Genomic DNA, 12,206 nt, shown 5'->3' on the forward strand with positions numbered 1-12,206 from the left:
TTTTGGTTTCTCTCTACTAAATCTGTTTGCAAGGTTTTAATTGACCAGGGTCTGTAGTATAAGACAAGCCTGAGGTGCAGTGCTGTGGGACTGAACCTGAAAGCATACGGTTGGGATGCAAGCTTCTCAACCACATAGCTATGCCTGTGACAATCAATAATTTTTATTAAAAAAAAACAGGAAAAAAGAGCCACTTCATACAAAGTTATAATAAGAATAAGGTTTATATTTTCCTTAGCGTTATCGTTACCACTAACTAAATATATTTAACAATACTTCATTATCCAACATGAATTAATATATTCAAAACAGCCACAATTTAGCTGCTTCATACTTAATTGCTTACTGTTTGTAATATAAAAAAAAAAATCTGGTCACCAATTGTAAGATAAATAAATGAATAAATTATAGATGCAATTAATTGAAAGCGTATGTTAGTTTTACGCAATATATTTTGTGGTAGTTTTATGTAATGTATTTTGTAATTTATGTAATATATTTTGTGCAGAAGCCTATGTTGTCTTTACATAATATCTAGCAATTATGATACCTATCAGGTGGTTGGAACTGCTGTGTGTGTGTGTGTGTGTGTGTGTGTGTGTAGATAGACAGATATAGATATTTTGGGTATGTAATTTAAATTATGTCATTTGCACATTGATGTAAATTACAATGTAAAATAAGCTGTATTACTGAAGCACATATTGATATTTCTACACATTTAAATATGGAAAATTTATAAATATATAAAACCATGTTTGAATTTATATCACCCTCTCTTGTTTTTTGTATTTACCAGAGAGACGCATGCATATACACACACACATATATAAATTCAGAAAAGAGAGACAGACAAAAAGTGTTATATTTTAGGATCAAAACTCTATGGAGAAGAAAGAAAAGATTTCATATCATGGACATAGAATTTAAACTACTTTTAAACAAATGCAAATAGGTAAATTATCCCAGCCAACACTTATTTCAAAATAGATATATAACATTTTGTGAGAGACAGTTGCTAGTTTTTTTCTCTTTTCTTTTTTTTTTTTTTTTTTTTGTATGTGGATTTATTCAGTAAAGACTATTCTGATTCTAGTTTCAGGTGATAAAACAAGACGTGCAGATGAAACCTACTGATTTCACTGAAAAAAAAATAAAGTAATAAATAAAAATGAAACATAAATAAATAAGAAGTAAATGAAATCAGCCTAGTCTTCAATCTTACATGAAACCTATACAAAACAAAGCAGTTTCTTGCAAATATTATCATTACATGATGTTGTGATGTGATATGACAAGTAATTTCTTTTTGGTTTCATACAAAGATGAAGCAAATTGTAAAAGTGGAAGCAAAAGAAAAGGAGAGGCAAATCCTAACTCGACATTACTAATTTACAGAGACTATACATTCCAAGAACATAAAAACACTTCCTCCACCCTTGAACACAGCTAAAAGTCATCTAACCCCATTCAAGTGTTAGGTTTTTACTGTCTGTCCCAGATAATGATTCAAGGTAACCAAACAGCTTTCAGTGAGCCATGGCAAAAGCTAAGCTACTTTCTTGCTAGTTAGATCAAATTCAACAATGAATTATTTTGACCCTTTAAAAATCAAACATATTCATTTGTGTGTGGTCAGCTTTACTAGCCCTTTCCAAAAAGGACTAGTAATTCAGTCCCTCCCCCCACACCTGTTAGGAATATTTGGGATAAAGAATTTTACGCCCAAAACACAATGAAACATTCATAAAGGATTGTAACTCACAACCTAAGTGCTGGTAATACAATACCCTATCAACTTACACATACCTATAGAAGCTGAATTAGATGTAAAGCACAAATTCTTCTTTTACTTCAGTGCTATTCTTTCCTCTGGAACAGTGCATTCTACCCACTCCCCACCACCACATATCTCTCTCTGTCTCTCTCTCATCCTGACCCAAATGCTCTAGATCAGTGTTTCTCAACCAGTTTTCACCTATGGACCCCTTTAAACCCTATTTTACTCAGGTGTACCCTCATAACCATTCCACTCAGGTAGATCCTCATAACCGTGTTTAAAAACTCTGATGGTATTTTTTATAATTAAATATTATTAGCAATTGAATAAAAAATTTTTCAAATACTTTGTGCATTGTAGGAGTATAAACAATTTATTGCACATAAATTTTAACAACAGAATCTCATGTGGATCCCTGAGGGTCGTCTAGGCCCCAGTTGAGAACCAGTGCTCTAGGCCAATAACTCCCAATTCATTTCATTTAATGTCCTATTAATCCTTTCAATATCTGCAGAAAACAGATATATCCACTCAAAATTTCATTGTCTTTAACTGCAGAAAGCAATCTTGCTTACCAATCTTTCTTTTGTTGAGGAATGTCATGTTTGAAACTATTTTGCTTTTGAGTTATGTCAAGTTTATGAAGGCAGAAAATACCAATTCTATTTTGTGATAGATATGTAAGATAATTACTGAAATCATCATCATCATCATCATCGTTTAACGTCCGCTTTCCATGCTGGCATGGGCTGGATGATTTGACTAAGGACTGGCGAGCCAGATGGCTGCACCAGGCTCCAATCTGATCTGGCAGAGTTTCTACAGATGGATGCCCTTCCTAATGCCAACCACTCCGAGAGTGTAGTGGGTGCTTTTACATGTCACCGGCACAAGGGCCAGTCAGGCAGTACTGGCAACGGCCACGCTCAAATGGTGTTTTTTACGTGCCACCTGCACAGGAGCCAGTACAGTGGCACTGGCAACGACCTTGCTCGAATGGTGCTTTTTATGTGCCACTGGCACGGAAGCCAGTCAGCTAACCAGGAAATTTTAATTTTGCAGTTTAAGGGTTAAAGTGAAGGTAGCAGTAGTGTCCATTAAATAAAGCTATGCGTTCTGTGATTTGGGGAAAATCATAAAAATGTTCCATGTAAAAAACAGCAGTTAAGAACCACACTGCCATCTTGCAAAAAAGTTTTTATGCATCAACACTATCAAAAATAAAAAATATAATAACAACAAAAACATATTAGACCGTTGTTAGATCATAAAGTCTTTATGATATTTCTATTGCTTCCAACATGGTTTCAGCTATCTACAAAGTGTAACTGATACATTTGCCGTTCCAGCAGTGTTTCATTTTCCTAAGTTAGTAAGCCTAACCTAGGAACTCCTTTTCTTTTGCAAATGGTTCACGCATGTCACTAACCTGTAACTACTTAAAACTGAACATTACTGAATCACTCATTGCTATGATTGATTCAGTAATACTTTAGCGATTCCTTGAGTCTACTCTGAGCTGGATTGATAGAAGATGACAGTAGTGATAACATTAGCGGCGGCAATGGTGATGATAAGAGACAGTGGTGATGATGAAGATGTTAGAATCTGACAGGTAATGTTCCAACAAAGTTTTGAATGAAAAACACAGAAAATAAAGCAAAACTACACACACACACAACCACATCATTATTGTCATTTAATATCCACTTTTCTATGGATCAGATGGAGATTATTGAGGTAGATTTTTTATGGCCAGATACCCTTGTCACCAAACCTCACCTGGTTCCAAGCAAGGTAATATTTCCCCCATGGCCACAAATTTTTTCCCCACAGAAGACTAGAAACAAACAACCTCACTTATATGATGGTAATGCTCATTTACGACCATCCTATGGTGTCAGAACAGGGGACACACACACAATGAACTTCTTTCAGTTTCTGTCCATCAAATCCACTACAAGTCTTTGGTCAGCCCAAGACTGAACCTGAGACTACACGGTCAGTGAGCAAGTTTCCTAACCACACAGCCACACCTTCACCTTATACATATAAAAGCATCAAAAGTACTAACCTAATTTCATTATTGATTGCATCCAGCTGTTCTTGGATCATCAAGGCCAATGTTTGTGCATCTGTATGGCCAGAGGGTGAAAGTAAGTCAACAGCGCCAAATATGGACTCTGTGTCGTCGGTCCCTTCAGTGTCACTGGTATCAAAAGCTTGTTGAACATTAGCCAACACATGTGCTTGTTGTATTTTCTCCCACTCCTGTTCATTCAGTGTGTTCACCTGAAATAAGGAAATAATAGTAATAATAATAACAATAACAACAATAATAGTTTCAAATTTTGGCGCAGGGCCAGCAAGTTTTTGGGGAAGGGACAAGCCAATTACATCAACCCCAGTACTTAACTGGTACTTATTTTATCAACCCTAAAAGACGGAAAGGCAAAGGTAACCATGGTGGAATTTGAACTCAGAACAAAAAAAAACAGACAAAATGCCAATAAGCATTTTGCCCAGCATGCTAACAATTATACCAACTTGCCATAATAATAATAATCCTTTCTACTATAGGCACAAGGCCTGAAATTTTAGGGGAGGAGACTAGTCAATTACATCGACTCCAGTGTTTCACTGGTACTTAATTTGATCAACCCCGAAAGGATGAACGGCAAAGTCGACCCCACTGGAATTTCAACTCCGAACATAACAATGGGTGAAATGCTGATAAGCATTTTTCCCAGCATGCTAAGGATTCTGCCAGTTTTACCATCTTTGTCATAATAATAATAATAATATAATAATAATAATGATATCTAAAGAGTGATTTAGAAAAGTTTAAATTTCTATCTCGTTAATGATGTAGCCAGGAGGAAGGGACCCTGCCCAAGATCTCCACAGGTCCTCCAAGATTTGTGAGATCAATACAGCTGATATCTATTTTGAACAACTGCAGGGACATTGAAAAAAAAAAAAGAGGAAAAAAAAAAGGCTTAGGCAGGATGAGATTTCTAGAAGATGAGAATGGTATGTTGGAAAAGAAGGATTAGCAAAGGTGGTTAGTGCATGGTTAGGGGACTGTATGGGTAACGGGGAGAGGAGAAACTAGCGTACTTCTTGGTCGGTGGAGTTATGCAACCAGTAAGCTTTAAAGAGAGGCACTGTAAGTGCAAAAAAAAAAAAAAAGATGAGAATAGTATATTAGAATGACAAAATCTAAAAACCAGATTTTTAAAAATTTCGAATGACAAAATTTTTTAAAGAAAGAAATTAAAAAAAAAAAAAAAAAGCATTGAATTCTCTTTCACTTTGCCAATGGGCGATACTTCATAGAACTAATTAAAAAATGGAATGCTGGTTTCATGCCATTTTGTGGATCACTTTTTACTTTTTCTTCTGAATCATTAGTTTTTATTTATTTACTTATTTAATTTACTTGTTACCAAATTTTAATTAATAAACTGGAAATCTGCTGCTGTTGTCCTTTATTTAGCTCTAGATCAGCCTTGGTTAAGTAGGCCTATAACCAAAAGTGCTCCAGTCTTAATATAACAAGGACCACATTGTCTAATAAGTTATTCCCTTTTTTAAAGATGGGAGGGTGTGGTTTGAGGGAATCTGGCTCAATACAAAAGTTGTTGGTGGTTATGTGAAGAAGATAAGTGAACTGAAAGGGAAGAATATGGTAGTATCCTGTTTATAGTACCTAATTTATAGACAAGGCCAAAAGCACTCGGAATATTAGATGAACTCTCTGATTTCACCTAGTTGTAAGCAACTAGAGCATGTGGTACAATTCGTTGAGATCAGTTATAGTAGGGTCAATAAAGTAAATACCAGCTGTGCAACAGGATTAATATAACCAACTGTGCTGGTGGCACGTAAAAAACACCATTTGAGCGTGGCCACTGCCAGTACCGCCAGACTGGCCCTCATGCCGGTGGCACGTAAAAGCACCCACTACACTCTCACTCTCGGAGTAGTTGGCGTTAGGAAAGACATCCAGCTGTAGAAACTCTGCCAGATCAGATTGGAGCCTGGTACAGCTATCTGGTTCGCCAGTCCTCAGTCAAATTGTCCAACCCATGCTAGCATGGAAAGCGGACATTAAATGATGATGATGATGATGAACTTCCCTCTTCCCTCAAAATTGTTATCCTTGTGCCAAAAGGAAGAATTCAGGCACTGGAGTCATTATAATCGGCTAGACTCCTCCACCAAATTTCAGATCATGCTAAGCAGAGGAGGTGACACAGTGCCCATAGTCTTTCTAGTTTTTCCCAGATTGGTGGCATTAGAGCAGCAAATGCTGAACTTGAATACTTAGAAGCTAAAGTAAGCAGGAAAAAAATGTTGGTAGAAAAAGAACCAGTGGTTTGGATGGTAGTACTGAGTACAACTCTTCCAGCAGGAAAAGCTGTTTTTTCCTGCTGCCTGTGACAGTCTAGTGTCGTAGTATTGATCTCTCATCTATTCAATGCTATGGAAACTGGAATCTCATCTACGTAATGCTGTAATGCCATGGAACTGGAATTAGACTATTATATAGACCCCAGTGTTTGACTGGTACTTATTTTATCACCCCTTCCCAAGGGATGAAAGTCGAAGTTGACCTCGACGGGATTTGAACTCAGAATGTAAGGAGCTGGATGAACACCACAAATATAATGGCAATATAAAGACTGATTCCATGCCATGGAAAACAAACCATCTAATTACTTATAGAAAGAAGTAAACAGAATAGTTGACTTATGAACAGAATGGCTATTGATTTCTATTATATATATTTTCTCCTCTCCTACCACTTCTCTTTTAGCTTATTTCTTTGCCATCTAGTATACATATCACAGATGGAACAGTGAAGCGATAGCTATTACCTGCACCCAGAAGGTTGAATAAACACTAAATGTCACCCACAGTTGAAGTTACTAAAAATAAAAACTATCTCTCTTTTATGTAATTGATTTCTATGATGCTTCAGCTTGTTTTCTTTTAATGCACAAATCTTGTCTCAGAAAGTAAAAAAGAATTACCACAGGAGGTGGAGGAGGGAAGAGTAAGAGTGAGAGAGAGAGAGAAGATTGCGTGGGCGGAGAAGTTGGAAGTTAGGTGCAGAGGAAGGAGATTTATTGAATTTTAAGGTAATTAATAGATTTTTTTTTCACCTTTTTCTTTTGAAAAGAATTTAAATTAAATAAGCAATTAGTTATGGTCCAGAGAGATAAATTGACAATGAAATAGGGAATAAATTAGATAGGTAAATTCATGCCATTGAAGTGCAGTGTAAAATAAATATCATCACCAATATCATTTAATGTCCATGTTACATGCTGGCATGGGTTGGATGGTTTGATAAGCATCCAACGAGTCAAAGGACTTGATGAACAATTATATATGTAGATATATATACATAAATATATAAAAATATATATTACACACATATCCAAAAAGTCTTCACAAACTCTGTGCAACAGTTTGTGAAGAGTTTTTCAGCTTTAATAAAAAGCTTATTATTCTACATTTGGTATTCGAGTACTATTTTTTTCCACCTTGTTTTGCATTATATATATATATATATATATAAAGCAATTGAATAACTTTGAAAATTTGATAATGCCATTCAATGTCAAAATTTTTATGTAATTTACACAATGATAACAAAAGCTTCTTACCTTAGTGGGATCCTCTACAAGGGCCTGCTCCCTTCCACGCTGTTGCCTCCGAGAGACAGTGTCCTCCCCGGTTCCCTGAATTACAACATTTGGGGGCATAGGAGGATATTGACTGCCAATGGCTGCCCTGTTAAATAGTGAAAAAAAAAAAATTGGAATTAAAAAACAAAGAATGGTAAAAAGACAATTTTAAAAACAAGACAAAAAAATGAATATCTTCGCCTAGGTTAAATATAAGTTCCTAAATAGAGAAAAAAAAAGTGGTGGTAAGGATACAGTTTTCATTGCAAACAGGTCATACACATGGTGGATTTACAAATGGATGATCTCTCAGATAATTATTTATTTTTTTTTGATGTTAGAAAGAACAGTTTTTTTTTTTCAAGAACACACACACATTTTTTTGTTTAGTTATCCCCCACCCTCTGAGAATTTTAAACAGCACCATCCTACTTTTTGCATTTCTTAAAAGTGGTGCTTTTTTTTTTTTTTGCATATATATATATAGTACAGAAGTATCAGTTGGCAATGTTCCCAAAAGGTTAATAGTGGTGAAAAGAAATGTCTCCAAAGTATTTGTATACAACAAAAAGTTGTTGAACAGAACTGGACTGTTTCGTAATATATTTTTGATCCATATTTAAAACAAAATTAATTCTACAATCAATCTTCCTTTGATGAAGGTGTGTCACTTTCTTCATTCACAGACAAGTTAGCAACTCTGTTTCTTCTTGATGAGAACAATGAGATCCAACTAGTGTTTTGGATACTCATCATTTTTACAGCCCTGTTACAGCTTACATGGTGGTGGATATTTACAGCTAGACTGACTGTGCCAACTGAAAACTGGACAGATTTATAAAAGTGAATTACTAAATTAAGAGAATAGTTTAGAAAGGGCTTGAAAAAAACCCTAAAATATAATAACGCAATTAAGTTTATATAGAAATACACACATAGGCACAGACATGGCACTTTGGGTGTCTTCTACTACAACCTAGGGCAACCAAAGCCTTATGAATGGATTTGGTAGACAGAAACTGAAAGAAGCTTGTTGCATATATATGTGTATTGTTTGCACCACCCACCCCACTTGACAACTGGTGTTGGTGTGTTTATGGCCCTGTAACTTATTGGTTAAGCAAAAATCAAATGACACATGAGTTAGAATGTGTTTTCTTTCATATTATTATTATTATGATTATTATTGAGTGAGAGAGAGAGCAGTGCATGCCATCAAAGTGACACTGGTGTAAAATATATGAAGCCCAGTATACCTATCATGACTACCCATCCGATGAGGCTACACCAAGCACATGCATCACAACCAAATGTGCGCGACATGCTGATCTCATATCATGCTAAACAGCACATGACCTTGCAGGTGGGGCCCAGTTAGAATTTTCATCTGGTCATTATTATTATTATTATCATCACTGTGTGTGTATCTTGTTTGTCCCCCAGCCCACTTGACAACCAGTGTTGGTGTGTTTACGTCCCCGTAACTTAATATTTTGGCAAAAAGAGACCAAGAGAACAAGTACCATACTCTAAAAAGAAGGCAAAAAAAAAGTTCTGAAGTTAATTCATTTGATTGAATTCTTCAAGGCAGTGCCCCAGCATGGCCACAGTCTAATGACTGAAACAAGTAAAAGATAAAAAGAAGCACACACACCACACACAGAACTGAATCTGTCCCGGTGCTTTCAATGGGTTAATTAGCCACACGCTCAGCAATAACATTATTCATCAGAGGGTAAACAGCAAAGCAATGACTGCGGCAAACATTTGCTTGAGAATAGCAAATGAATTAGACAAAAAAATATGAGAAATACTCTCTTTGTGGAAGGCAAAACAAAAAGAAAGAAAAAAAGTATGGCTAAAATAGGCTTTGAACCAAACACAATACTGCCAGCAGAAACAATGAATTATAATCCCAAATAGCCACTAAAGTGATATCCAGTGAAAATCAGTCTGGAGCCAAAATGCACTGTATTAGTATTAAAAAAGAAGAAAAAAAAATCAATATTTATGTTATTGGTGTTATTAAGGGTTCTTGTTTTCTATGCTCATCTTAACAGTTACTTATACAACCGTATTTCCCTGTAATGAAACAGGAAGAGAATGAAAACTGCAGAGACTACATACGAGAAACCAAATATGAAGTTTTAGATCTGTATTCAATTGTCATTGATTAAAAATTTTAAGTGCGCCTGGAAATGTGACTTTTACAACAAACAGAGAAAGAAAATAAAATCAAAAAGTGTTCATGCACCCACTCAACTTTTGAGCTCTCTCTTTCTCTCACTCACTCACTCTCTCTCTCTCTCTCTCTCTCTATCTATTCCCAACTAATCTTTTTCCAATAATATTTTCTTGATATTCTAACTGAGAATATAGCTATGGAAAATATTAGCTGCAATATACATTGTAACAAGTGTGGGTTAATCACCCTAGGGAGAAGAAAACTACACTTATTTGTTTTCCTATACAATATTGTTTCTGTTTTCTTTTTCTGCGTGTGCGTGCGTGCGCATGTGTGTGTGCGTGCGTGTGTGTTTGTTCCTTATTTTTGAAAAAATCTGCAAAGCAAATATGTGAATAGCATAATGCAAAAATGCAAGATTAATCAACAGATAGCATCGGTTATTGTACTGGTATTATCATGAAATTGTATGTGGTATTATATAACTCAGTGAAGAGAAAACAATTTTCCTTCTCTATTCTTAGTTTAAGAGAGAGAGAGAGAGAGTGTGTGTGTGTGTGTGAGCGGAAGAGAGGTGAGCCACAGAATGAAGGTGTAGGTGTATCAAGTAGATTAATTTAGATCTACTTTAACAGGTTTGTCACCTGCAGATACTGGATATTAAATTAATATTCCTTATTCAATTTCTGGCTTGGGATATCTTAAAAACTTAATGTATTTGTATACGATATGATCAATCAAACTCTGGCAGATATTTTGATAATATTGAAGTTATAGCTTGCTCACAGCACATAAATAATTGAACAGTTTCTATTCTCTCATATATATTTTTTTATAGTAATTTTACCTCAGCCACCCTCTCTCTCCTCAAATATATGGGGAGAGTCAGAAAAATAATTTTGCATATTTATCTAGTAAAAGTACCTAAATTATTAACACATCATCCACACATGAAAATACATGCATGATCACACCCTGTATTTAATGAAATTTGTTTGTCTTCTCAATGACAGTTTCACCAGATTAGTACCGGAATATTTCACATATATTGTTTAACATCATAGCTTTGATAAATATTTAAAACATGAAATTTAATACAAATTATAACTGAAGGATGCATGTAACCTACTTTTAAAGATGAACATACATATACAAACATATGTACAGACAGATACATATGTACATACATACATACATACACCTAAACATTCTCAGGATCATGGAAAAGAGGGCAAAAGAAGCTGATGTGGATTCTCCAAACCCAATCTATAAGTGGCATAGTGAAGATTTGTAAGACATTTCAAAACTTTTCCATGTGAGCTTCTTATGTGAATAGATGCACCAACAGCTCCCAACCCAACCGCATATTTACAAACACCAGGAGTTCTCTTAACTCAAAAAGTCTTGTTGCCTTGTTAGTGACCAGCCTGAACTCTCTCAAGAACTTAAACTGAAGGAAAAATTCATCATTGTTTGTATGCACACACACACACACACACACACACACACACACAGTAAGCTACCTGAATTAACCCTTTCGTTACCGTATTTATTTTGAGATACTCTGTGTTTCTTTCAATCAATTTTAAATATAACAAAGAATTTGGTGAAATAACTTAGTTATCATTAAGCTAGTGTTAGGAACATAAATTGTGACTAAGGTTTGGCAGAAGATTTTAATTCAGAACTTATGAAAACAAGATATTTGTACTACAGAGCCAGAGCCAGTTTTGGCCAGGTTGGTAATAAAAGGGTTAAATGTTTCCAGTTCTAAAGCTAAGCTCACTTACCTTGAGAGTTGATCAAGTTGAACTCTCATGACTTCTAGCTCTTTCTTTGCTCTAGATAAATCATCGTAAGTTCTTTCCTAAAAAGTTCAAAAGAAATTACAGAGAAAAATCAGAACTAATAATAAATCAAAGACACAAGGCTAATAAAAAGTAATTACAAATAAAGTTTAAAGTTCTGATAAGGAAAATACTTCTTTAAAATTTTTTTTTGTTTGTTTTTGCTTTACAGAAATTAATCCATTAACAGAAAACATTTACTCATTGATTTCGCTCTCTCTCTCTCTCTCTCTCTCACACACACACACACATTAATAAAACAATTACGTTTTAAAAATTACCTTTGGATGACTGACAAACATCAGTGACATTTACTTTGCCCAAAATCAATAAAAATGATTAAGATTATTTCTAATTAAATAATTTTTCTAATAGCAGAAAACAATAATAATAATAATAATAATAAAACAAAACAGATTCTAACCTTTTCACTTTGAGTTTCATCAAGCAACTTTCTGGTACGTTCTAACTCCTGTGTTAGTTGATTCTTTTCTTCTAGAGCTTGCATTCGTTCTTTAAGATGGAGCTGCAAACGCTCACTTGATTCCGTCAGCAGTTTATCAACTGTGGCAGAAAGACGTGCATTGTGGTCCTCATTCATTTTCTCTCTCTGACGTGCCTGAAAAAAGAGAATTGAAGTGTCAGTTTTATACTTATCATTTCAGTTCATACAAAAAAACAAAAGAAAATTTTTA

General features: G+C 34.9%; 1 protein-coding gene across 10 annotated transcripts in view; it reads right to left on the bottom strand.

Annotated features, from left to right (window-relative positions):
- LOC115214180 (liprin-alpha-1) overlaps positions 1 to 12,206 on the bottom strand; it is a 368,483-nt gene that overhangs the window by 91,882 nt on the left and 264,395 nt on the right. For all 10 annotated transcript variants that reach the window (XR_003881885.2, XM_029783276.2, XM_029783272.2 and 7 more), the window contains 4 exons: positions 11,936 to 12,130; positions 11,455 to 11,531; positions 7,459 to 7,585; positions 3,855 to 4,072 (listed from right to left, as the gene is read on the bottom strand). Coding sequence is in view for 9 of the 10 variants with exons in the window: in XM_029783276.2 (XP_029639136.1) it covers positions 3,855 to 4,072; positions 7,459 to 7,585; positions 11,455 to 11,531; positions 11,936 to 12,130 (617 nt within the window). In the remaining variant the exon portion in view is untranslated. The remainder of the gene's footprint in view (positions 1 to 3,854; positions 4,073 to 7,458; positions 7,586 to 11,454; positions 11,532 to 11,935; positions 12,131 to 12,206) is intronic.

The sequence above is a fragment of the Octopus sinensis genome, linkage group LG7 (assembly GCF_006345805.1).
Source record: "Octopus sinensis linkage group LG7, ASM634580v1, whole genome shotgun sequence".
NCBI classification, from domain to species: Eukaryota; Metazoa; Mollusca; class Cephalopoda; order Octopoda; family Octopodidae; genus Octopus; species Octopus sinensis.